Raw genomic sequence first — 27264 nt, forward strand, 5'->3', positions numbered from 1 at the left:
TACACCCCTGCCACCAATGCTCTTAAGCATCCTTTCTTTTCTTTATTCATTGACTTGTAGCAATGTGTAATGGCGGGAGCCTCTGTTGGAATTTATATTCTTACTTAGAAGTAATTTGAAGGTTTTGTAATGCTTTTCATATTTAAAGTATGGGTCATATGTGCTATATATTATCTATATGGCTTTTATGTGATAGTAGAGAGCTGAACCCATCATCTGGTGTATGATAAGAGCTGATCCATTAAGCTATATCCACAGCCTTTTTAGTTTAGAGTCTCAGTAAGTTGCCCAGCCCAACTGTGAACTCAGTCTATAGTGTGACCTTGAACTTGATATCCTCAGCCTCTATGTGGTTGGGGTTATAAGCCTGGACCTCCAGGCCTGTTGTAAGCAAGTCTTATCCTCCTAGGAGGGGTGCATTGCTTCTGAGGTTCTACAATACCTGTGAGGTTGACCTGTGAAGTGGATGTAACAAGGTCCCTTCCATCTCCCTGCTTCAGAAATGTGTTTCATTTGTTGTGCTTGGTCAGAGAGCAAGGTATAGTAAGCTGGCAAGGACAGATACTATTCAGACCAAAGGCCAAGAAGCAGTGATTTAATGGCTTTTCTAAGAGACTGTGCTGTTGCCATTTCTCTGTAGGCCTGGAAGGCAGCTGTGTATTACTTTGAGGTACGAGTAAAAGGCAGCTTTGTATTACTGTGGTTCTCGGGGGAGTCGGGCCCTGGGTTCCTAACTCACCTCGTCTGTGCTCTCTGTCCTCTCCAGGTGCTTGAGCAGGCCAGGGTGGAAGTCCCTTTGTTCCCCTTCAATATTGTGGAGTTCTCTTTTCAGCCCTTTCCACCCCTCTTCGCTGAGGAGATGAAAAACAGTGTAAGTAGATGGGTTCTGCTGAAGTGTTTGATAATTTACAACCTCTCTTCATTAAGGAAAGTAATGCACACTTGATTAAAGTCACATCTCTTTCTCCACATTATTTCAATAAACATCAACATTTGAAAAACATGTTTTATAAAACAGTAATCGGACTGACTACATTGTTTTGCAGCTTAACTTTATGTGTGTTTCGTGTATATGTGTACAGGTATGCGGGTAGGTGAGTACGTATGCCTATGCATGCACAGGCAAGGCCATCATTCAATATCTTCTTTTATCTCTTTTAGCTTATTTTTGGGGACAGAGTGTCTCATTGAATCTAGAGGTCACTTATTTGGTCATCCTGTTTCTACCTGCCAGCACTGGGATTAGAGGCGTGTGCCGTTTGCACTCAGGTTTTCATGTGGGTGCTGGCAACCTGAGCTCAAGTCATCAAGCAGGCACCTTATCCATTGAGCTTATCCATTGAGCCCATTCTTGCAACTTTATATTTTATTTAACTTAAAATACCTCCTCTTATGTTATTATTTAGTTTATTTTTCTTATTTTTAAGGTATACTACTACTATGTGATATACCTATTATTGAGAGCATTTGTATTTTTAATTTTTTCTATTATAAATAAATTTTTCTATTATAAATTCTCTTGCATCCTTGAATATAAACTCTTTGTTTATTTTATTTGTTTCTTGGTTTTTTGTTTGTTTCTTTGTTTGTTTGTTTTGTTTTTCGAGACAGGGTTTCTCTGTGTAGCCCTGGCTGTCCTGGAACTCACTCTGTAGACCAGGCTGGCTCAGAGATCCGCCTGCCTCTGCCTCCCAAGTGCTGGGATCAAAGGAGTGTGCTACCACTGCCTGGCTGTTTCTTGTTTTTTGAGATAGGGTCTTTATGTAGTCCTGGCTGTCATGAATTAATTGATCTCTCTCTCTCTCTCTCTCTCTCTCTCTCTCTCTCTCTCTCTCTCTCTCTCTCTCTCTTTCTCTCTCTCTCTCCCCCTCTCTCCCCCTCCCCATTCCCCTCGCCCTCCCCTCCCCTCCTTCTCCCTCTCCCTCCCCCTCCCCCTGCCCCTCTTTCTCTCTGGAAACAAGGCTGGCCTCATACTCACAGAGATCCTCCTACCTTTGCCTCCCATCTATGCCTATATCTATGGTAACTTTTTAAAGGTTTATTTATTTTATTTTTTATGTGGGAATGTTTTTTCTGCAAGTATGTGTGTGTTCTGCATTTGTGTTTGGTGCCCTTGGAAGTCAGAAGAGGGCAACAGGTTCCCTGGAACTGGTTATAAATGGTTATAAACCACCATGTGAGTGCTGGGTACCAAACCTAGATCTTCTGCAAGAGCAAAAAGTGCTCTTCACCACTAAGCCATATTTCCAGACTTTTAATAACTCTGAACTTTAGACATTTGAAAAGGTAAGACATGCTTTGCCTTATGGTTTCAGTTCCTTTTCACAGCTACCTCTTTGTTCTGTTATTTGTCCTATAGATGAAGACCAAGTGGACACAAATGTCAACTGTCTATGCTGGGCCATTTAGCAAAGATTGTAACGTCGGGGCTCTGAAGAAGGTGTTTAGTAGCTTGGGCCCAGTACACTCAATCACTCTTGTTCTTGAAACTTACAGGGTAAGATGAGAAAATTAAGGGTTTTGACTTAGAAAAATCAGGTGGTTGTGGGGGCTGTGCAGCTAATAGTACAGTGAGCTTGAGAGTGCCCAGCTCTGTGTGACTCATAAATAATCAGGTTTTCTAGAGCTTATGTTTTTGTTTATTTATAATTTTTATTTTGTTTTGCTTAAAGAGAAATCTGCCATGTAGGCCAGAAGAAAATATGTCTACTGAAGCCAGTCGTGGTAGCACATGCCTTTAATCTCAGAACTCCAGGAGGCAAAACAACAAAATCCCTGCTATTTGAATGTAGCCTTTGTGCCTCCTGATTGTGACCTCACTACATTTCTAACCATTTTTTATTTTAGACAGAGGGGCTCATTGCACAGCCTATGTTGGTATAAAATATGCAATCCTCCTGAATAGTTGGAATTATAGGTGTACGCTACCACACACTCTACCCAACTTCAATTTTCTTTCTTTTTTCTTTTTTTTTAAAGAAAAAGTTATTTAGTATATTAAAGGTACTGTAGGCCTGCTTTTCTTATTTTATTTATTTATTTACTTATTTATTTTTTGGTTTTACGAGATAGGGTTTCTCTGTAGCCCTGGCTGTCCTGGAAGTCACTCAGTAGACCGGGCTGGCCTCGAACTCAGAAAGTTTCTCAGAACTCTGCCTCCCGAGTGCTGGGATTAAAGGTGTGTGCCACCACTGCCAGCACTTTTCTTATTCTAATTTCCCAGTCTCTTGGAGTAAATTTTGTATACTGTTTTTTTTTTTTTATTATTTATTTACTTTATATCCTGATCACAGCTTCCCTCTCCCTCTTCTCCCAGTCTCTCCTTCTCCCCCACCCCATGCTCTCTTCCCTTTCTCCTCAGAGAAGAGGTGGCCTCCTATAGATATCAGCTTGTCTTGGTGTATCAAGTTGTACTAGGACTAGGTGTATCTTCCTCTATTGAGGCTAGACAAGGCAGCCCAGTTAGGAGAAAGGGATCCAAAGGCAGGCAACAGAGTCAGAGAAGGCCCTGAGGAACTATGTCTATCCCATACATGTTCTCTGCTTAGTGGTTCAAGCTCAGTGAGTCCTTATGGGCCCAGGTTAGTTGATTCTGTAGGTTTTCCTGTGGTTTCTTGACCTCTCTGGCTCCTTTAATCCTTCCTCCCTCTCTTCCAAAGACTCCCCATGTTCTGCCCAATGCTTAGCTGTGGCTCTCTTCATCTCTTTCCATCAGCTGCTGGGTGAGGCCTCTCAGATGACAGTTACCCTAGATTCCTCTCTGCAAGTACAGCAGACTATCATTAACAGTGTCCGGGATTGGCTCTCTCCCATGGCATGGGTCTCAAGTTGGGCCAGTTATTGGTTGGTCATTCCATTGATCTCTGGCCAGTTATTGGTTGGCTGTTCCATTGATCTCTGCTCCCTGCACATATTATAGGCAGGAAAAATTACAGGTCAAAAGTTTTGTGGATAGGTTTGTGTTGCCATCCCTACTTTGGAAGTCTTGGAGATGACCTGTTCAGGGTCCATATCTCCTATTGCTAAGGAGTCTTAGCTGGGGTTACCCTCAGAGATTGCTGGGAGCTTCCGTTTTCCTAGCTTTCTAGCTTCTCTCAGAGGTGCCAATTCTCTCTCCCTCTTTCTTCTCAATACTTGATCCCTCCTGTTATCCTCCCTACCCCTTCTCGTACCCAGTTTTCTCCGTCAGTTGATCCCCAGTGTCTGTTTTATTTCCCCTTCTCAGTGAGATTCAAGCATCCGCCCTTGGGCCTCACTTGTTATTTAGCTTCTTTGGCTCTGTGGTTTGTAGCATGGTTTAGAAATGAGTACTTACTTTGAGTGAGTACATACTTTATCTTTCTATCTGGGTTACGTCACTCAGGAAGACCTCTTCTAGTTCTATTTCCCTGCAAATTTCATGATTTCATTGTTTTTAATAGCTGAGTAATATTTCATTGTGTAAATGTACCACATTTCTTTATTTTTTCTTTAGTTGAGGGATATCTATTGTTTCCAGTTTCTGGCTATTATGGTTAAAGCTACTATGAACACAGTTGAACAAGTGTCCTTGTGGTATGGTGGAGCATATTTTGAGTATATGCCTAGGAGTAGTGTAGCTGGGTCTTGAGGTAAAACTATTTCCTGTTTTCTAAGAAACCACCAAATTGATTTCCAGAGTGATTGTACAAGTTTGCTCTCCCACAAGCAATGGCTGAGTGTTCCTCTTGGTCTATTTCTTCACCAACATGAACTGTCACTTGAGTATTTGATCTTAGCCATACTGACAAGTGTAAGAATCTCAGAGTCCTTTTGATTTTCACTTCCTTGATATTGAACACTTCTTTAACTGTTTCCTAGCCATTAGAGTCCTCTGTAGAGAACTCTCTGTTTAGCTCTGTACCTCATTTTTTAACTGGATTATTTGGTTTGTTAATGTCTAATTCCTTGAGTTCTTTATATATTTGGATATCACCCTCTGTTAGATGTAGGGTTGGTGAAGATCTATTCCCATTCTGTAAGCTGCTCTTTGTCTTATGTCAGTGTCCTTTGCCTTGCAGAAGCTTTTCAGTTTCATGAGATCCCATTTTGGTGTTCTGTTCAGAAAAAATTTCCCCTATGCTCTTGCGCGCGCTCGACTGGCCAGGAAGAACGACGCTGCAACAGGATCCTTCTGCACACGTTTATTGGGAGAGCTTGATTGTAGAGGCGAAAAGACCTCGAGCCCAGAACTGGTGCTGCTTTTATAGGCCTAGGACAGGCGTTCTCTCTCATCTGATTGGTTAACTTGTCTCTCATCTGATTGGTTAACTTGTCTCTCATCTGATTGGTTAACTTGTCTCTCATCTGATTGGTTAACTTTTGTCAATTCTCAAAACCTCACCTTGGCAAAAGAACCTTTACTGGCTATGTATGTGTGGTGGCCAGCTGTAGCCAACTGCCACTCTGCAACTGCCACTCTGTAACTGCCACTCTGTAACTGCCACTCTAACTGCCACTCTGTAACGGCTTCCCACACTATGCCAATCCATTTCAGGCTCTTTTCCACTTTCTCTCCTATTAGATTTAGTATATCCGTTTTATCTTGAAGTCTTTGATCCACTTGGACTTTAATTTTGTGCAGAATGATAGATTTGGATCTATTTGCATTTTTCTACTTGCAGACCACCAGCTAGACGAGCAACATTTGTTGAAGATGCTTTCTTTTTTTTCCTGTTGTTTTGGCTTCTTTGTCAAAAATCAAGTGTCCATAGGTGTATGGGTTTATTTCTGGATCTTCGACTTGATTCCATTTATCAGCCTGTCTGGTTTTAATGCAGTTTTTATTACTACTAGTCTGTAGTACAATGTGAGATTAGGAATAGTGATACCTCCAGGAGTTCTTTTATTACATAGGATTGTGTTAGCTATCCTGGGGGGGGGGGTTGGTTTTTGTTTTTCCATATGAAGTTGAGTATTGTTCTTTCAAGGTCTGTACAGAATTATATTGGAATTTTGATGGGAATTGTGTTGCATCTGTAGATTGCTTTTGGAAGGATGGCCATTTTACTGTTAATCCTACCCACCTATGAGCATAAGAGATTTTTCTATGTTCTGATATCTTCTTCAGTTTCTTCAGAGACTTGAAGTTCTTGTCATACAGGTCTTTCACTTGCTTGCTTAGAGTTACACCAAGATATATTATTTGTTGCTATTATGAAGTATGGTGTTTTCCTAGTTTCATTTGCAGCCTGTTTATCTTTTGTATAAAGGAAGGCTACTAATTTTTTTTTAGTTAACTTTGTATCCAGACACTTTGCTGAAGGTGTGTATCAACTGTAGGGGTTCTCTGGTAGACTTTTTGGGATCACTTATGTATACTATCATATCATCTGTGAAAAGCAATACTTTGAGTACTTTCTTTCCAATTTGTATACACTCATTACTCTAGCTACAACTTCAAGTTCTATTGAATAGATACAGAGAGTGGGCAACCTTGTCTTGTTCCTTATTTTAGTAGAATTGCTTTAAGTTTCTCTCCACTAAATTTGATGTTGACTGTCAGGTTGTTTTATATTGCATTTATGATGTTTAGGTATAAACCCTGCATCCCTGATCTCTCCAAGACTTATTTTATCATGGAGGGGTACTAGATTTTGTCAAAGGCTTTCTCAACATCTAATGAACTGGTCATGTGGGGTTTTTCCCTGATGATTCATATGGTGGATTTCATTGATAGATTTTCATATGTTGAACCACCCTTGCATCCCTGGGATGAAGACTACTTGCTCATGGTGGATAATGTTTTTGATGTGTTCTTGGATTCTGTTTGCAAGTATTTTATTGACTATTTTTGCATCAATGTTCATAAGGGAAATTGGTCTGAAATTCTCTTTGTTGAGTCTTTATGTGACGGTGGCTTCATAGAATTAGTTTGGCAGTGTTTCTTCTGTTTCTATTTTGTGCTTTAGTTTGAGGAGTCTTTGAACATTTGGTAGAATTCTGCACTAAAGCATCTGGTCCTGGGCTTGCTTTTTTGAGGGGGTTGAAGGGAACTTTTAATGACAGCTTCTATTTTCTTAAGGGTTACAGGTCTACTTAAAATTGTTTACCTGATCTTGATCTTACTTTAGTAAGTGGTCTCTATCATGAAAATGTATTTTTATTTAGATTTTCCAATTTTATGGCATATAGATTTTTGAAGTAAGACCTAATGATTCTTTGGATTTCCTCAGTGTCTGTTGTTTTATCTCCTTTTTAATTCTTGATTTTGTTAATTTTGATATTTTCTCTCTGCCTTTTAGTTAGTTTGGTAAGTAAGGGTTTGTCTGTCTTGCTGATTTTCTCAAAGAACCAAGTTTTGTTTTCATTGATTCTTTGTATTATTCTCTTTGTTTCTAATTTATTGATTTCAGCCCTGCCATTTACTCCTCTTGGATGTGTTTGCTTCTTTTTGTCTAGAACTTTCAGGTGTGCTGTTAGCTACTAGTATGAAATTTCTCCAATTTCTTTATGAAAGCACTCAGTACAGTGAACTTTCTTCTTAGCACCACTTTCATTGTGTCATGTAAGTTTGGGTATATTGTGCATTCATTTTCATTGAATCCTAGAAAGGCTTTAATTTCTTTATTTCCTCCCTGACCCAGTCAGTGGTCATTGAATAGAAAGCTGTTCAGTTTCCATGAGTTTGTAGGCTTTCTGTTGTTGTTCAAGTCCAATTTTAATCCATGGTGGTCTGAAAAAATACAAGGGATATTTCAATTTTCTGGTATCTTTTGAGACTTGCTTTGTGATTGAGTATATGGTCAATTTAGGAGAAGGTTCCATGAGGTGCTGAGAAGAAGGTCTATTCTTTTGTGTTTGGGTAAAATGTTCTATAGATATCTGTTAGGTCCATTTGATTCATAACTTCTATTTGTTTCATTATTTCTCTGTTTACTTTATGTCTCTATGACCCGTCCATTAGTGAGAGTGGGGTTTTGAAGTCTCCCACTATTAATGTTTAGGGTTTGGTGTATGATTTAAGCTTTAGTAATGTTTATGTAGTACATTTAGTACAAATATGGGTATCCTTGCATTTGGGGCATAGATACTCAGAATTGAGATGTTATCTCAGTCTTCTTGTTGTTGTTGTTTTTCTTAACTGTCCTTCCCCAACTCTTTTGCTCAATTTTGGATAAAAGTCTATTTTACTAGATATTAGGATGGCTATTCCAGTTTGCTTCTTGGGTCTGTTTGCTTAGACAATCTTTTTCCAGCCCTTTACTTTGAGGTAATGTCTGCTTTTGTTGATAAGGTATATTGCTTAGATGCAGCAGAATGATGAATTCTGTTTATGCAACCACTCTGTTGGCCTGTGTCTTTTTTAATTGGGGAGTTGAGTCCATTGATGTTAAGAGGTATTAATGACCAGTGATCATTAATTCCTTTCATTTTGATGTTGGTGATTGTAGCATGTTCATGTGTGTTGTGTGCGCATGTTTGTGTGTGCATGCCTGCATGCATGGGTTTCTGTTGTAGAATTATTTCCTGTGTTTTTGTGGGTATACTTAACCTCACTGGGTTAGAGTTTTCCTTATTTCTACTGTAGGGCTGGATTTGTAGATCGATAGGGTTTAAATTTGGTTTTGTCATGGAATATCTTTTCTCCTTCTATGGTGATTGAAAGTATTGCTGAGTATAGTACTCTGGGCTGGCATCTGTGCTCTCTTAGAGAATGTAAGATATCTGCCCAGGTCCTTCTGGCTTTTAGAGCCTCAACGTTGAAAAGTTGGGTGTAATTCTGATAGGTCTGCCTTCATATGTTATTTGGCCTCTCCCCCCCCCCCCCCCGCAGCTTTTAATAGTCTTTCTTTGTTCTGTATATTTAGTGTTTTGGTTATGGTTATTATGTGGCAGGAGAATTTTCTGGTCCAATCTATTAGGTGTTCTGTAAGCTTCCTGTATGTTTATAGGAATATATTTCTTTAGGTTGGGGAAATGTATGATGTTGTTGAGAATATTTCTGGGCCTTATGGCTAGGAATCTTCTCCTTCTTCTATTCCTATTAACCTCAGGTTTGGTCTTTTCAGAGTGTCCCCAATTTCCTTGATTTTTTTTTTGGTCAGGAACTTTTAGATTTAACATTTTCTTTGATGTATCAGTTTCTTCAATCAAATCTTTTATGCCTGAGATTCTCTCTTCTATCACTTGTATTCTGTTGGTTGATGCTTGCTTGATTCTATAGGTTTTTTCATCTCCAGCAGTTCCTCAGTTTGTTTCCTTTATTGCTTCTATTTCCTTTTTTAGGTCTTCAACAGTTTTATTCATTTCCTTCACATGTTAGTTTGTATTTTCCTGTATTTCTTTAAGGGATTTATTCGTTTCCTCTTTAAAGGCCTCTGTCATCTTTATAAGGTTGGACTTTTAGGTCATTTTCTTGTTCTTCTGCCATGTTAGGATATCCAGGGCTTGCTGGAGTAGGATAGCTGGGCTCTGATGGTGCCATATTATCCTGGATCTTGTTTGGTGTTCTTATGCTGGCTGTTAGCTATCTGTTTCTGGGCCAGAAAATGAAGTACAGGGGACAGGGCATAGTTTGCCGCTTATGGGTGTGCCCTAAGGGAACATGGCAGGCAAGGAACCTGGGGCAGAGTCCTACCTGGTTGTCCAAGGTGCCTGCAGGCCTCCTGAAATTCCAGCATATCCAGGAGCCAAAAACTGGAGCTCAGAGGACAGAGTACATCTCTCTATTGCTGGGACCCAGGAGGCAGGGGATTTAGGATGGGGGAGGCATCTCACCTGGTTGTCCTTAGTGCCTGCAGACCTCTGGAAAAAATGTAGAGGTGTATGGGGGTGGGGGACAAACATATGTACAGATGACTATGATTTTTTATTAACATAACTATTCTGAAGGTTTTTAATTATTTAAAAAAATCTATTTCAATAAAAAGGAAAAATTTATTATTTAAATATATGTAAAATCTTAAAATTTATCTAGTTCAAAAGACTTAGTAAGTAAAACCTCATATTTTTGGTCATAAATCAGTGAATGACTGTATTTGACATCTGAAGTAGTAGCATAAGTATAAAAGACAACATGACAAGAATTAAAACTAGAAACAGCATAACACTATATGTAGAAGCAGGATATGATGGCACATAGAGGCAGAGGCGAGACAGTTACTGCATAGTCAAGGCCTGCCTGATCTAGGTCTACGTCAGCCAGGCCTCCATAGTGAGACTCTTTCCCCAAGAAGAAAGCGATATCTATAAAAAGTTATGTAGTACGTAGTAAAGATGGAGGCTCCCAAGGGAAGGACTCCATCCCCTAAGTAAAGGAGTAGGAGAAAATGTCACTACATTTTTTTTTTGGTACCTTTAGAACTTGGAACTGAGACAGCTCATAACCTAGTATAACTATGAAAGTGAAAGAAAAACCCAAGGACTTCCAAAGTTAGTTTTTTTGTTCTTATAGCTAAAAATACAGATATTATCTCTGAGAATAGACTTAGAATTGAGAACTTTGTGGCAAGACTGTAACTACTTATTTTTCCCTGCTAGCTTTTTGTTGTTGTTGTTTTTGTCTAATACACATCAGATGGAATTTCCATTTCTAACCCTTCAAGTTTGCATAAGTCCACTAATATTATACAACCTTCAGGGCTGTCCTTCTGTAAAACTTCATCATTCCAAGCATCCCTACAATTTTTTTAGTATCAATCTCTTATTAGATATGTGGTTTGTAGATATTTTTTCCTATTTTGTGGTCTGCCTTTTAACAGTTCGGTAGTCCTGATATGTAAAAGCTTTTAACTTTGATGAAATCTAGTGTCTTTTTTCTTTTTTATTACCATTGGTGTCATTTTCAAAATTTTGTTCAAAACAATTTTTTCATAAAACTTCCGTAGAATAACTTTTTTCCATGATGACATGTAGCTCGGATGATTACAGGGATTTAGCTACTTTGAGTCGTAGCGCAGATAATTTGAAGATGTAGCCCAGGCAGTGGAAGAACAGCTTCTCAAGTGGACTGGAATGCAGTCTAAAAATTAAGTTAATCAAACATCTGGGAATCTCTCCCTGCCTGTGCCATACATGAATGACCTTAGTGCTTTGTAATAAATATGAAGAGCAAGTTAGACAATGATGAATTTGCTAGTTTTCCTTGTACTACCATAACAGTGGGCTTTGATTTTAAAAGGAAAATGAAAGTTACTGTCTTAAAACCAATTCGTGAACTTAGGCGATTTTATTTAAAGCTGACTGACAATCTAGAATCCAGCAGCTGTCTGGCCCATCACTATGGCAGCCACTATGGTCAAGGTCCCGTTCTCAGCCCCTTTCTTTAGCAGTTTGATTTGGAAAGTAACAATGGTAAAAACCTTGTTCTTTGTGCAGCCTTACTTCTCTATACAATATGAAGTCCTGGAAGCTGCTCAGCTGGCTCTAGAGACCATGAATGGCAGTCTATTAGAAGGTTCCTGTATCAGGGTAAGGTGGACAAAGCTGAAATCAGCCCCCTTCATCTAGGCAAGGTTTACAGCCCCCTGTAAGTAGGGACATTCTGGAGATGCCCAGGCATGAGACAGTGTAACAAATGCCTTCAGTCAAGACTGAATATCTTTAGTTTTATAGAATTCAGTTTGGGATAGACTAGAGTCTTCACTATATTCTTTATTAGTTGTCCTTATGCATGGAAGGTCTGTTCTACATGGCTATTATGAGTCTGCCCATTCCTTTAGCTTTCAAGGAGGTAAGATGGTGGGATCGTGAAGTTCTTTTGGTACAAGTAAGCAAAATTTCAATGGAGAGAGGAGGCAGTGAACTGGAGAAAGTATATATATGAAAATGTGTATTTATATTTATGTGTTTATCAGTTACATCTACAGTCAGTTCAGTGAAGCACTTATTTGCCTCCGTATAGATTAGGAAGCTGCAAAATTAACTTTCTGATGTCCAGCATGACTGAGGCTGAGGTAACTCTGTACCATCTTTCCTGGTTAGGTGCGCAGGCTTGTGACTGAACTTACCCTTGAGTGTGACACCCTTGTAAGAGAGCTAGAGCAAGATTCGGAGAACCAAGGTACTATATATGTGGCTGGAATTGGTGAAACCTTTAAAGAACACCTGTTGGAGCAGTCCAACCTCTTCCCTGACCTGGAAGCTGTGATCCTGCCTAAAGAGGTTAAAAGCAGAAAGCAAAAAAACTACTGTTTCCTGAGTAAGTCTTACTATTAAATTCATCCTTGAAGGAAATTGGAGATAACATGATATCAGAGAAGGGATTCATCAAACAAACTCTCCTAGATTAGACCAGGGCAGAGCTTCTAATTCTGGATCCTATCCCCATACCTTAGCTGTGGATCTGCTTTCTTGGCCCTCGGTAACAAATGTTGGGATTTTTCTTGCTTTTAGAGTTTAAAACTGTCAACAGTGCCCAGGTAGCCCTTGAAATTCTCAAAGGCAAAGACTGGAAGTTGAAAGGCAGAAATGCCCTAACCCCAAGGCACCTTCAGGCATGGCTCAAGGACATACATCCTGAACCAGCAATGCCTATGGGGCTTCGAATTGTACCTCCTCTCATGGAGAGGCACATCTTCAGGGTAAGTGAGTGTGTCCTAGGGCAGCATTAGAGTTAGGTAGCTGCTTGGGTTTCTGGTTCTGGACACTGGTCTTCTGGTAACTATGTTCTTTGGAGCATAGTTAGGAAAGGCTTGCTCATTGGCACTATGTCTATACTTTCAGGAGTTTTGTTTGTTTCTTGCCTTCAGCCCCATCTCATGTCACTCTCCAGCCAACTCTAGCCTCCCCCTGCCCCAGTCATATTCTCTCAAATCTCATATACTTTTGCCTCTTTAATATTCACTAAAATCCCATTCTTATTCTTCAAAGTGGTTCTCTAAGGATCTTGGAGGGACCAGGGTGGGAGACTGGAGAGCTGGCTAAGTCTTTGGAGATCTAGTTCAGGGCTTTCCAGAGTATGCTTCACATACAAGATAAATTTTGACTGTCGTAGGTAGATTTTATTGCTACGTCTATCTACTTCTGTAGTTTATGACTTCCATTAAACTGTACAACCTTGTCAGATCTGAGATCAGGCAAGATTAAAAGCAGAAATTGACTCATTTTAAGGGAAATGTATGTATAAAAGAGGCATATTTAGAAGTGTAGAGATAGAAGGCTGCTTAAAACTTGGGAAACGTTGCTCTAGCATCATACTTTACAGGTGAGAGACAGAAGTTAGAGCTGGTCAGGGATTCATCCCAAGTCACAAAGACACTTAAAGGCAAAGGCCAGGCAGGGAGCCTCATCAATGTATGGCTCCCTAGCTTAGGGCCCTTTTGGAAGATCACTTAAAAGAATCAACAGCAGTGGCCCTCTGCCACAGTGATCCTGAACACTTGAGGTTTATAGAGTGGACTGCAGTTTCAGACAGTTTTTTTTCCAGGGCTTCCTACGGCTTTAGAACCTGAGAAAGTCCTACAGTTCTTATCAAGGTGAACAGGAGGCTAAATGTCAATATATGACTTTGGTCCTAGACTCGGAAGGTGAACCACCCAAAGATAGTAGCTTGGCGTTGGAGCCGGAAGATTGAAAAGCTCTACCACAGCCTGAGCCCAGGCACCTTCTGCCTCATCCTGATGCCAGGAACCAAGAAGTAAGATTTGATGTGTTGGCCTCATGATTCTGACCCTTGGAATTTAGCTGTCCCCAAGGAAATACCTTTAGTCGAATTGTGTCCAAGCATAATGAGGATTTGCATGGGTTCTTATCATAGTTCTCATAGCTAGACATTACATTCCTTTTCACATGTATGCTTGAACGTATTGGTACTTCTGATGCAGTGCATTGTCTGAGGTAAATAGGTACCTAAAGTGACAACAGGATAAGGTTTCCTATCACAGGGCCCAGGCTTAGCTGTTATCAGGCCTACCCTCTTCACAGATTAGAAGTATAAACATGACTTCCTTGTTCTTCACTTCATTGCTACCTCTGCTTTTGAAGCACAATTTTAAACTTTCTAATTTTAAGCCTAACAAATACTGAAATAGGCTGTGTGAGTCTGGTCCTACCTCCTATTACATATTTTTAACAAGTGACCAAGCTCGCTGGGAAGATGGTCATAGTAGTTGAAAGACTGATTCTGAGTTGATAGCCAGTCATGGAGTACATTATGAAAACATATGAAAACAAAATTCTCCAGTGAGGGATTTGCAGTAAGTCAGTGATCCTTCAAAACATAAAATATGATAAATACTTATAAAATTAATGTTGAAACAGTACAGTTCTGAGGTGAGTGTGTGTGTGCGTGCATGTGTATACACACATGCCACAGAGAAGAGAGACAGTGAGACTTTTGGAGTAGTTAGAAAATTATTGAACTATTCTTTCTTAAGGTTTTCTTTGTTGTCTTATTCATTTATCTTTGGAGACTACATACATGTGCTCAGATCAGCTGTCACATGCCCATTGAGCCATTCCTGCCAGCTCAAACTGGGTTGCTTCAACATAAAAAAGCTGGGTTTAGTAGTGCATACCTGTAATCTTAGCACCTATTAAGTTGAGACAGAGGAATAAGGAGTTCAAGGCCAACCTCAGCTACATAAGGACTTTGGGCCACTGTTAAACGTATTTCAAGATTCTGATATTCTAGTAGTACTGTGCTACAAATAATAGTTTGAGTAATATCTCCTTAATTTGGGGGAGTTTTCCTGTATGATCTTGTTAAAGTTCTGGTCTGTGTCATTAACTTGGGCTTCCTGTCCTTCATCTGTGCCTGTGATTTGTAAATTTGGTCTTTTTATGGTTTAGGAAGACAGGTTCTGTCTACATAGCCCTGGCAGTTGGTATTAAAGGTGTGTGCCACATCTGGCTAGATTTGGCCTTCTCAGTTCTTTAAATCCCTTTCTTGTAGATTTGTTAATTTTTCATATGCTTTACATGTGTAGTCTAATTATTTGTATATGTGTGTATGTGTGCCACACGAGTGTGAGTGCAGCAGATCCTCTGGAGCTAGAGTTATAGCTGGCAACTAAGAACTGAACTTGTGCCCTCTGCAAGAGCAGTGAATGCTCAGAACCACTGAGCATCTCTCCACCCTTAATTCTTCTACTTTATCTTCAAGTCATAGTCTCTCTTCTTGATCCACGCTGCTGGTAAGGCTTTCCCGAGAGTTAAAATTACATTATTGAGTTTTCCAGTTTCATTATTGCTACCTTTTACTGAATTTAGCTTTCAGATCTTGAACTGTCTTGTCATTTCATTCAGTCACATTCAGTATTATCTTGGATTTATTCTGATCGTCTTTAAGTTCACTGAGTTGTTTACTGGTTTCTGATGGTGCTTATGATTTTCTTTTAAATTTAACACTAGGTAGTTTTTATTAGAGAATATTTATACAGGACTCCTGGGTTTATAGGGGGATATAATCTCTTAGCCTTTAATATTTATGTTTTTGCAATGTGACTTGGTCATGGAGAACAATTTTGTGGGTTATATGTCTGATTCTAGCCCACCTCTGTTGATTGGAAGTTTTGGTTTTGTTGCCCATGCTTGGTTGGCTTCAGATTGAGTATCAAGAGTTGGTAGTCAATCCTTCAGATACTAAATGTTGATTTTGGATTGGATGAACAGGGTTAATTCCAATTCAGTGGTAAGCAGGAACAGTAAATGCGTTGCATAGCTGTTATACAAGCCGAGCCAATTGGGTGAGCCAAGGTCTTAGCTAAGCAGGAACATAGGGTCACTAACAGTGAGCCTCAGGCTTAGGAACAGGGCAGGTAGGTAAGTGTTTAGGATACTCACCAAAGTTAGCCAGGACACAGTATGTTTACACCCATAAGGTTTGGTGTGGTGCAGGTGGGCAGGGATCCAGGAAACTCACTGGCTGACACATGGAGATCTGTCAAACCCTTAATAAGCAAGTATTGTGCTACATAGATAGACTCTGGGTCAGAATTAAATTATTCATGTTCTTACTAAGCACAAACATTGCAGTAATGCCTCTGTTAAGTAATTTACCAAGGTCACTCAGTAAGTGTAACTAGTCAGGCTTTCAACCATAATGATCTGACTCCAGAAACCTGCATAAAAGACTTAGTACTTACTAACTTGCTAGTTAACCATTTGTGTTTTACTCATTTTCTGCCTGTCTTGTATCAAAAAGCTCCATTAGTTCTCTTAACCCAGTCCTATGAATATTCATAAAAATGTGACCGTGAACTAACAGGTATCAAAGCACTATTCCAATAACATGCATCATTAAAGAAGCAATAGAAAGATTTTCAAGTAGTACTAACAAAGCTTTAAGTAAACTGAAAAGACTAACACTAGTTTCTAGGGACTCTAAGGACAGATTCTCATTACTGAAACCTGGTTCTTATTTGCAACTGTATGATTTAAACAAGTTATATCTGAGTCTTTCCTTGGAAGATGGAATGAATACTTGTCTTTTTAAAACTTAAAAGCAGCCCAGTGATACAAGTGTTTAAAACTGTCCATACTTGATTTTACAAAAGAACCCAGTAAATGCTGGTTACTACTATGCTTCTTTAAACCTTGGTGCCACTGATCTGTTAAGTGGCAGAGCTAGGATATGAATCAGGCTTCTTCACTGAGCCCTCTCCAGCAGGCAACTTTACAAAAGCTGCCTCTTGGTGTATGGCACATGCCTACTTAAAAACTTACTTCCTCAGCCAGGGGATAGTGGCACACACTTTTAATCACATCACGCAAGAGGCAGAAGCAGGTGGATATCTATGAGTTTGAGGCCAGCCTGGTCTACAGAGTGACTGTGTAGCCAAAGCTACACACAGAGAAAACATTGACTTGAAAAAACAAAAGGCAAAAAAACAAAACCCAGCATGTCTTTGTTTTTATTTATTGCAGTGCTTTTGGGTCGCACCCTGGCCTAGGACTGATGAAAATAAAAGAGGAAGAAGAAAGTGATACCCCAGGCGTGAGAGTGTGAGTCTCTGCACTTTCCAAGTGCCATTTCACATGCAATGATGGCAAGCCTCTCCCTCTTTCAGATAGCTTTGGGATACCCTCTAAAGTATATTGTCATGTTCAAAATTCCAATAAATGCCTAAAACTCAAAACATTTCCTCCTCTTAGATGTGGTGGTGGTGGTAATGCTGGGGGAGGGTGGGGGTGGATGAGTATTTTGTGTCTGAGTTTATTACACAGGTACTGATTGATTCCTGTAGCACTACCATTAAATGACATATACTGAGGCCAAGAAAAGAAAATCCAGCCAGTTTGTCAAGTTTCTGTAAGTAACTGGCTAAACTGTTGACTCCTTGGCATCTGTTAGAAAAGGGGGCCAGGGGGTGGAGATAGGCTGAACAAACATCTGGCAAAAGCAAAGAGAGTGGAAGAGACTTAGCTTTCAATCCCATGTTTGGGAATTCCTCCTCCTTGGGATATAGCTGCAGCATCACTCTTCACCAGCAGGTGTCCCCATCGGACAGGGCACTACTTGGAAACTGGAAACTTCAAACTCACAGTGCTAAGTTTTAAGGTGACTCTCACAGGTAATGCTGTGTTGGAAAGATGGGACATGGCTCCACAATTCCTAATCTTGTAGATATTAACTGATCCTGAGAAAGTAAATTCAGACACACACACCAAGAACCTTGCTTTGTATACACAGATCCTATAATTCCACTTGAAAAAGTGAGAGTAGTTAAGATACTTGTATTAAAAAAAGGGGAGCGGGGCGTAGGGTAGAAGATACCATAGGGTTATTAGAAAGGAATGAGTGTGCACACATCCCCCTTCAAATCCTAGCTGTTTTAATTATTTGCTCAATATAAGTTGAATACTATTAATTCACAAGCAGATGCTAGTATCTCATAGAATTATTATTATTTGGCTTTTTGAGACAGGGTCTCACTTTATGTAGCTAACCAGGCTGTCCACTATGCTGGTCTCAAACTCAAAGAGATCCACCTGTCTCTGCCTTCTGAGATCAAAAGCACCTCATCGGGCTCTCAGAATTTACCATGGAGATAACTTCACTTAGTTGTTCATAGTTGTGCATGTGAAGGGGTACTATATAGTTTTGATTCCTGATGTGTAGGGTAAATATACAAAGCTATGCATACAATTAGAACCCAGCCTGGAATGCTATATGCCAGGATGTTAACAGTATTTCTGAATAGTATGACAGGTAAATCATATTTTACAAAAGGCTTTGATATCTGAGGTTAAGAACTAAAAACAAAACAAGAAAACCCAAGCAAGCTTGGTGATGCATGTACTCTGGAGGCAGGGACAGGTGGATCTGAGTCTGAAAGCCAGGCCACAAGGCTACATAGTGATGCCCTGGTTTTTACTTTAAAAAAAAAAGTTCAGCATTATTATAGTTAGGAGAGAAAAGAAATAGTTCTGAAACTTTAAAGTTGGGCACTTAGATAGTGTTTAACCCTTAAATGTATGTAGCCTCTCTATAAGTTGGACCCTAAGTAGAACAAAGGTTTGATGTGAAATTGACACACATTTTCCTGGAGTCCTCCACTGGAGGAAACTTGGGCTAACTTGAGTTTCTTTTCCAGCTTGGGTTCAATTAGTATCTACCCCTTGAGGCTCCGGTCCAAATAGACAGTGCCTCTCCTGGACATAGACAGGCCTGGGTTAGAACTTTGGTTCTGTTGCTGTGTGTTTGGGTCATTCTGAGTTCATTTCCATAGCTGTATAAGATGAGGAAATACCTACTTTTAATAAGTATGAGACTTCAAAGTTCCATTTGTGGAACATGTCAAGAACAGCAGTAAAAATGCTATTTTCCTATGAGACCCTGCTTAAAATGGGAGCTCAGAACCTACTTCATGGTTGTTAGAAAAAGTCCAACTTAAGAGCACATAAGTGGCAAACATTAGGGGATTTTGCAAACTGTTCCAAGAAGCCATCAAGGCACTCTGAACCTAAGGCACTCCATTTCCTTCAGAATGGATGAGGGTTTCCCCCAGGCCCCAACTGCAAAACTGAAGAAATGGACCTGGCCCGCAAAAGCCTCCGAAGATTCTGCACACTGTGTTCTTCCAGCTGATGCTCCCACCTTTTGGAAACCAAAGCTGCCAACTTGGCCTCTTGCAAAACACACATTCCATTCATACGTGCGTTTGCACATTGTTCCTCCCACACCCTTCTAGGCAGCCAATGCTGAGCTGCCAAGACAGCTGCCCAAGGAGCAGTCTTAAGGAAAGGGCAACTCAAGAGGTTTTTACAGAACCCAATTTGGTTTCGAATTCCTGTCCCTATATTGGGATTGTTCAGAACACTAAGCTACATTTGTTTATTTCCTTGACTCTCTGAAAATGACCTCTTATAAAATAAATAGGAAAGTCAGTGTAAATTTGGAAAATAAAAAGACACACTTAACTACCCAGAATCAATGACTGCCAATATTTTACAAGGTTAAGTTTTTTCTGTCATTATTCAGATCTTTTTAAATAGCTGAATAATATAGTAAGTAATATAACTCATAATTTCTAAAACTTTGTTGACTTCTACTTTGCTGACTCTGAAGCTGCAGTTATGTCTTTACACAGCTTCTAAGAGAAAAGCTACTGTATTAATGCACGTTAATGGTTCTTTTAATTACAGAAAGATATTTCTGTTTGCCAGCATTGCCTCAATTCTCTGCCACTGTGATGCATTAAAGAACAATTTCAGATGTTCAACTACTATTTTCTGGAGTACCATTTAGATTGGGCATTCAGCTTTTCAGAAGCTTCTTCTCTTTTTTTGTTGTTGTTGTTTTTGTTTTTTGTTTTTTTTTTCGAGACAGGGTTTCTCTGTATAGCCCTGGCTGTCCTGGAACTCACTCTGTAGACCAGGCTGGCCTCGAACTCAGAAATCTGCCTGCCTTTGCCTCCCAAGTGCTAGGATCAAAGGCGTGTGCCACCATGCCGGGCTATTTTTCAGAAGCTTCTTGGCTAGATATTCTTCAGTGGCTGGTATATATCTGTTGCCTGTTCTAATGCGAAGCCAACTGCTTTTACGGATGAAATATGGTGTCCCTTTGTCAGTGCTTCTAGGTTGGGTGGTGGTGGCAGCGCACGCCTTTAATCCCAGCAAAGGCCAAGGCAGCCAGATCTGAGTTTGAGGCCAGCTTGGTCTACAAGAATGAGTTCCAGGATAGCCAGGGCTACACAGAGAAACCCTGTCTCAAAAAAAAATAATGTGCTTCTAGCTTGCTTTTTAAAGCATGGAAATCTTGTAATTTAAAGTCCTAATTCATGTAAGTATCCACTGGCCAATTGTATTTCTAATGACTTGACCTTTATTCTTCCTGACACTACCTTGACATACAGCAGCTTCTTCTCATATATAGATAAATTTATCCAATTATATACTTTTTTTCTTTTATAATTTGGGTCAAAACCCAGGCCTAGAGGGATGACTTCTAGAGCCAATTTAGCAATCTGCTTTGAGGATTCACTAGGAGAGGCCAGAATTAAAGTGATTCTTCTCTATCCCTCTGGACTTTTTAGCATACTTCCTTGGTAGAATTCCATTCCACGTGCAATTAAGCTCATCTGGTAACTGTATAAAATTTTTTTTTGCCAATCGTTTTAGTTGAAAATAGGGTTTTATCATCTTGTAATCCATTCACCACTCTGTTAACATTCAGTTGGGTGTCTTCCTGTCCACTCTACTACTGTAGAGCCTATCTGTGCTTAATAGAAGGGACAAAGCACAGAAGAAACAAGCCCAGGAGTCAATGAGAGGATTGTGGAGCAAGGGTAAGTTTTCTAGGGAGTGTAGTCAACCTTCCCAACTGAAAGGGCTTATCTAATCCCCACCCCACTAAGAGAGGAAAGGTCAAATATCATCCCCCACAACAGCTGTGCCCACAACCACCACCACCACACAATACCCTTAACATCTTTTTGATGAACCTTAAGGAGGCTTAACTATGAGGCACTAACTATGAGATATCATGGGTGTTTCACAGACTTTTTCTTAAATCCTAATACCAATGCCCTTTATTTTGCAGATGAATTAAAAAATAAACTTAATCATTGCAAGCCTAATTAGACCTAGGGACCACCCATGTATTTAACATAGAGCTCAAAACTGTCTTTTTATTTCTCATGGGAACTGTGATACCTAAGGTAAGAAAGATGATTTCAGTAATGGGCATCTAAGCAAGCATTCATGTGCATGGAGGAAGACTCCTATCCTACATGGGTCATTTTCCTAAGTTGTTAATATAGCATAGCATCACATTGGAAAAGGTTCCCAATGGGTTGATAAACTTTACCTCAGAATAAATTCACTGTTTTTTGTTTTCTGCAGAAATATCAATAATTAGGTAAACAAATTTATTGAATTCAACAGCAGATAACCTTCAAAAAAAAAAAAGGAAAAAATACTGTAGACATAAAAGAGAAAGATGTGTATATCAAGTTAATATTCAGGGGGCTATTTGAAGAGTGCAACAGTGCAGAGAATACAAAAGTATTAACTTTTGTCAAGTTTGTACAACCTCAGGGAAGGTACGAAGGTCACAAACCAAGAGGGATCCACAAAGGTAGAAGGTCACATGAGCAGTGTCTCATCACCTCAGAGGATTAAGACAGGATATATGCAAGACCAATTCAACCAAGCCCTGATTGCCTATTGCTTCAAATTCCCTCTTCAAAACCTAGAACCATATTCAGTGCAGCAGGGAAGAGCAGTTAACAGATTCTGAGGTCTGGGGACCAGGACCAGAGAAAAGAGAATTCTTCTGTAGCAAATATATTTGTGCTGAGAGAAAAACAGCAGCTGCTAAATGGCTTCTTTTGGCAATGCTCAGGATATGTGATGGAAGTAGGTATCTATGAGAGCAGGCTGGGTTTCCAAGAGAAACAGAACATGATGCCCCAACACCTGAATCAGAACTTGGTTTTTCAGCTAATCAAACCACCTCAGCATCTGTGCCCAATGCTCAAGCATCCTTCTCTGAAATAAAGAGGAGAGGGGCTGAGACCAGGGGCGACTCCTGGTGAGCATCCCCAGCATGTAGTCCTGGGCCAGGTCAAACTGGTATGGGCTGCAATTACAGCTTACCAAGGAAACTCTGAATAAGAGTGTGGCAAGAACCTATCCTCTACGTGACCCAGAAGAAAAGATCAGTGTCACATGACCTTAAATAATCCTAATCAACGTATTTTGATAACTTTGTCCTTTCAAGTATTTAAGCTAAGTACTGCTTTAGTCCTCCAGGTAAGACCTCTGTCTGTTACCAAGATGTTCAGGTCATCACTAGCCATCCTAACATACATAGGAGATTAAGTGGTGAGAGGGGATAAAAACCTTTTAACAGTAGTTCTCTATCCCTTACATAACTGTATAACTAGGTCTACCTGCTGCACTGAAGACCCCACTTGAAATACAGCAGACTATACATTCCAATAAACACATCTTTTGCTTTGTTAGTTTTTGGACAAGTCTTTATCTTAGCAACTTCCCACCAATGTGCAGTCTACGTACATAATCTATGGGATCCCATAACCTGATCTGGCCTGGAGACCACACCCTAGGAGACAGTACTGTTTCAAGCTAATTCTGTGTGCATGGTAATTCTTCACTGCCCTTCTAATATGAACAGTACTGCTTTGCACATTTTCTGTTATCTTTCCCTTGGCCCAAAGTGTTGGCTGAAATTTGGATTTTCAGTCAGCTCTGAGAACTTCTTTATCAGATAGGTACATACAGACTTCTGGACCCAACAGACATGTTGGCGCATCTGCCACAATGAAGAGAGAGCTGCTGAAGCAACCCCCAGAAGTACAGCAAAGCGTCAATGAGAATGATACATTCAAGTTTGGCAAGGAAGACTAAGGGAAAGAATTCAATAAAGTAACTTTTTATCTCATATCAGCTTGCTAATAAGTTACTAAAGAATTACCATGGAAACTCAAAAAGTCATTTGCCCAAAGTATGCAATTTCCAACGGTCTGTGTAGTAATGCTTAGACATTGCAGAATTCCAAAATGGCACCCTGATATCACCCCTTCCCAAATCACCTGAAGCCACAAAGCTAGCTAACCTGAGGAGCAATTTGGCTCCCAGCCACTGCTCATCCACCCAATAAGCAGCAAGCCTATCTGAGGGTGAGTGAAACAGAAACTTTTGTTTCCCAGAAGTGTTAACTGCAAACCTTACACCTCACTGAGAATCTCTTGGCAAAGCAAAGCAACTACACAGAAAACCCAAAGTCCCTCCCTGAATACTGTTCCTTTCTCTGGTTTCTCAACAACAGATGATTAAAAATATAATCACAATTTCTAAATGGCTGGGGTTGGGGTGCAGGCATTGGGATTGGAGAAACTGAGCAGTTAAAAAAACCTCTACCCAATGAGGAAAAGATCTAGTTCCTTGAGTCCATGGGGCCCTTGGCAAACTCCCTCTTGGCACTTTCCCCACATACACCCTTTCTTATCTGGGACAGAAAGTCTTACCTAACTCCACCTCTTCCCTCATTAGATTTCTACCTAATCCTGAATTAGGAACAACTAACTGGCTAGATGAGATCTTAACCAAATGTTATAATGTAGCTGTGCCCTCAGAAACTACTGGGCTCCTGGATTCTTACTCAAGGATTTCATCTTATTCTGGCTAGAAAAAAAAGGGGTACATCTGGCCCAACAGCCACTTGGGCCTTCCAGCACTATCGTAAGTCTGTGGCTGATATTCATCATCTCATCCCTCAAGGAAGGACAATTGTGAGGCTTACAAAAATGTTCCCTGTGTCAATACCGACTTTAAGAAATATGACTGTCATCTCCTTAAATAATCATTTTTATAAAGATAAGTGCCTAGAGCTATAAGACTCATGAAGAACTCAAAGCATGCAATTCTTACCCAGGTTGAGAAACATGTACCCAGGATTTGGGGTAGACTAATCAAGGGAGGAAATTCCAAATATTTAATAGACACTTTTTCATTGTATCAAGAGTATAAATATTTTTGTAACTTTTATTTATTAAAAGATTCCCTTTTAAATCTGTTCCGAAATGTTGGAAGCTGAACTGTACAAGCTCCTGCCACCCACTTTCCAGTACATTTTTGAGAATATTTTTTAAGGGGAAATTATCAAGATGGTACTTTAGTGGAATAAGGTAGGACAGAGTCAGCTCTTCAGGCCCCAGTGGCAGCTTGACCAAAGCTGGCCTTGTAGAGTGAGCATGGAGTCTAGAGAACTGGTTCCTCCTTCGGCAAGCAAATTCATTCATGTTCTTTTTAGTGAAAAAGTCTAAATTAATATACAATAGCCTCCGTTTATGATGCTCCCTGGCATCTTCTTAAACTACAGATTGAAGGCAGCTCCCTCTTTCATGGCCAGTTTTAGCAGACAAACAAAGGGATATAGATACATATATGTGTATATATATATATTTTATAAAGGTAAAATATATACATATCTTATATATGTATATATACATGTCTGGGGTAAGGGAAAGAGAAGAGGGTCATGTAAACCTAAACAGTCACCACGTTACCCCAACCGAGCTTGACATTAACAAAAAGACAATAAATAATTCCTAGGGGTTAAGTGACAACGTGGGCGCAGCAAAGAGGGAGAGGGCACACAATTTAATGATTCAATACACGTGGATAATTTGTTTGGCAGAGTTCAGGCCAGCCTCAGGCTTCTGCACTTGCCAGACAAGTAAGCTAATGATACTCAACAAAACTAGAGAAAAAACAGTTTGAAGCAGAGCTCCATGCCACCGCTTTCTTTCAGGTCGGCTGGCAGGCACACTTTTCTCACCACCCAGAACGGAAACTTTGGCTCCAAGGCAAATGAAAAGGGGAGAAAAAGAAGTATTTCCACTTATGACATGAAAATACAAAAACATCAAAGAAAACTATCAAAGAAGTCTACTTCCAGCAAAACTGAGGTAGCACTGCTTTCTCTGCATTCAATGCTTAAGTGGTTTTCAGTACAATGTGTTCTAACAAAACAAAACAAAACTGCTCACTTGACTGACAGGTACAGCATGATGATGGGTAAGTTAAATATGAAATGCAATAGGTCAAAGAAGGAATGAGCAAGAAGTGAGGGAGACAGGGCTTTGGATAAATTAGCTTAAAGGGACGGGGTGGGGTGTCAGACTGCAAATGCTCTTGACTGGCCTTGGCCTTGGCTCTCCAAGAGCTCCAAACTGTCTGGAAATTAATGCAATGTGGCTAACAGTTAACACTGCTATATTCATATCTGTGTAAATCTTTTAAAATAATTATTACAACCTAAATTCAACCATGTAAACAGCACTACACACAGTACAGACCTGCCCTGAAAAATAATATGCAAAACTGAGGTCTGGCACTGCATCATTTTGTAATGTTAATTCAACCTAACAACCCACTCCCAACCCGGGCTACACCCTCCCCTCCCCCACAAAACAAATCCTATCAAGTTGTGCAAGAAATGGCAGGCTTATTCTATCTGAAGGCTTCAAAAAAAGGTACACAACATGTAGCCAGGTTCAAATATTTTGGGGGATTTCCCACCCCCAAAAAAGAAATAACCAAAATAACAAAAAAAAAAAAAAATGAAGAAAGTGCCTAAAACATGATACAGCATTTTAGAGCCCTTTCAAATACAAGGCAGAGAAAGGTGTAAAGTAGAAAATATCCGGATCTTCAGTAATTTCCAGAAAGGTCCAATTCCTCATTTGGCTGCAGGGCAGCAGGCAGATCCTCAGTGCTGCTCCTGGAACAGAGCGGCTAAGTCTGCTCTTCTGGACACAAGCCCTCTTGCCCTGAGCTGAGTGTACCTCTCCCTTCCACTTCTCTTTTCCTTCTCTCCATTTCCCACTCCACAAAGGTATCAAAGAGACTCGGCCAGGCCTCATCTTCACTGTAGTTGCTGAGGTCGGGGCCAATCACCTGAGTGAAGTTAAGAAACATGTTCCAAGTGTCCCGGGAGATGCCCTTGATTCCCGAAGGGTTCTCTGTTAGGAAATTTAGCCACTGGTCCAATACTGGAGGATTGTTCTGTGTAAATACTAGTTTCCATAGGGCAATGGCTATTTCACGATGCAGTGACCGCTGCCCTTCTTCAGAGTCCAGGCCAAACTGAAATGTAAACCGGTAGAGATCCTTGAATTTATCTTCTTGTTTGGCTTCTGTTAAGAGGCTAGGGAACCGTGCACAGATCCCATCAATGCTGTCTGCACTTATTGCTTTACAGCCATCAAAAAACTCCTTCCTGTGACAGGTAGGAAAAGGTATGATTAATAAGTAAAAGTGATTTAGTATATGATGAGGCAAGACAGCACAGTTAACAGCAACTAATCCTCCCAACCTGCAGCCCTCAGAAGGCAGAGACAGGATCTCGAGTTCTAGGCCAGCCTTGTCTACTAAGGTCAGCTAAGGCTGTAGAGTCAGACCTTGCCTCGAGAATAGATGGGTGGGTGGGTGGTTAGATGGGTGGCTAGATAGATAGGGCCCAGTTTAATTCTCCCAACCTACATGGCAACTCATAGCAGCCTATAAATCCAGTTCCAGGGGTTTAACACACTTTTATTTTGCCTCTGAGGATACCAGGCATGCACCTAAGAAATATACAATGTGGGCAAGACACCTATATACATAAAATAAAATAAAATAAAATAAAATAAAATAAAATGGAGAAAAAACCCAACAACAATAACTGTGCCTTCTGGGGCATGGCAAGATGGCTCAGCAGGTAAATATACTTGCCACCAAGAATGATAACCTAATTTTGATCTCAAGAGCATACATGGTAAAGAAAGCCAAATCCCTCAAGTTGTCTTCTGGCCCCTTCACATTTAAAGCATGACACATATGCACGTATACATGCACATTAACATATTACATACTACTACCAAAACTGTAGTAAAAAATTTTTTTTTACTGTTTTTGTTTGTTTCTGTTGTTTTATAAGATAGGACCTCACTATGTAGCTCATACTAACCTTGAATTTTCTACCCCTATGTCTCAGCCTCCTGGGGGTTGGGATTACAGACAGGTATCACCACATCCAGCTGCATATGTGCTTTTTAACATGTATTCAGCACTTTGCAGTTTGTAACAGAGTTTCATACTAATTATCTCAGGGACTGTGGTGGTGAGGCAACTACTCTACTGAGCAGGTCATATATATTAGCTGTGTTTTAAAGTTCCTTCTGCCAGGCCAGGTATAGTCATTCACTCCTTTAATCCCAGCACTCAAGAGGCAGGGAGGCAGAACCTGAAGTCTGAGGCCACCTTGTTCTACATATCCAGTTCCTGGCCACTAGGGCTATATAGTGAGACCTTGTCTTAAAAAAATAAAATAAAGTCAGTTCTTATTCATAA

The 27264-nt window shown here is 40.1% G+C and overlaps 2 protein-coding genes across 41 annotated transcripts in view; one reads left to right on the plus strand and one right to left on the minus strand.

Moving 5' to 3' along the window:
* Rexo5 (RNA exonuclease 5) overlaps window positions 1–27264 on the plus strand; it is an 86327-nt gene that overhangs the window by 37788 nt on the left and 21275 nt on the right. For 9 of the 33 annotated variants that reach the window (XR_869733.3, XR_378253.4, XM_011241845.3 and 6 more), the window contains exons 13-19: window positions 767–871; window positions 2360–2497; window positions 11338–11430; window positions 11944–12160; window positions 12355–12542; window positions 13479–13597; window positions 16828–16905. Coding sequence is in view for 26 of the 33 variants with exons in the window: in XM_011241845.3 (XP_011240147.1) it covers window positions 767–871; window positions 2360–2497; window positions 11338–11430; window positions 11944–12160; window positions 12355–12542; window positions 13479–13597; window positions 16828–16905 (938 nt within the window). In the remaining 7 variants the exon portion in view is untranslated. Of the gene's footprint in view, window positions 1–766; window positions 872–2359; window positions 2498–11337; window positions 11431–11943; window positions 12161–12354; window positions 12543–13478; window positions 13598–16827; window positions 17040–24682; window positions 25027–27264 lie in introns of those variants that run through there. The other 24 variants (XM_030242743.1, XM_030242747.1, XM_030242750.1 and 21 more) reach the window with 14 other exon arrangements.
* Dcun1d3 (DCN1, defective in cullin neddylation 1, domain containing 3 (S. cerevisiae)) overlaps window positions 21254–27264 on the minus strand; it is a 43173-nt gene continuing 37162 nt past the window's right edge. For 5 of the 8 annotated variants that reach the window (XM_011241749.2, NM_001163703.1, NM_173408.3 and 2 more), the window contains exon 3: window positions 21259–26152. In XM_011241749.2, the coding sequence (XP_011240051.1) occupies window positions 25669–26152 (484 nt within the window). In that variant the 3' untranslated portion in view covers window positions 21259–25668. Of the gene's footprint in view, window positions 26153–27264 lie in introns of all 8 variants that reach the window. The other 3 variants (XM_011241748.3, XM_011241751.1, XM_011241750.3) reach the window with 1 other exon arrangement.

The sequence above is a fragment of the Mus musculus genome, chromosome 7, assembly GCF_000001635.26.
Source record: "Mus musculus strain C57BL/6J chromosome 7, GRCm38.p6 C57BL/6J".
In the NCBI taxonomy this organism is placed as follows: domain Eukaryota; kingdom Metazoa; phylum Chordata; class Mammalia; order Rodentia; family Muridae; genus Mus; species Mus musculus.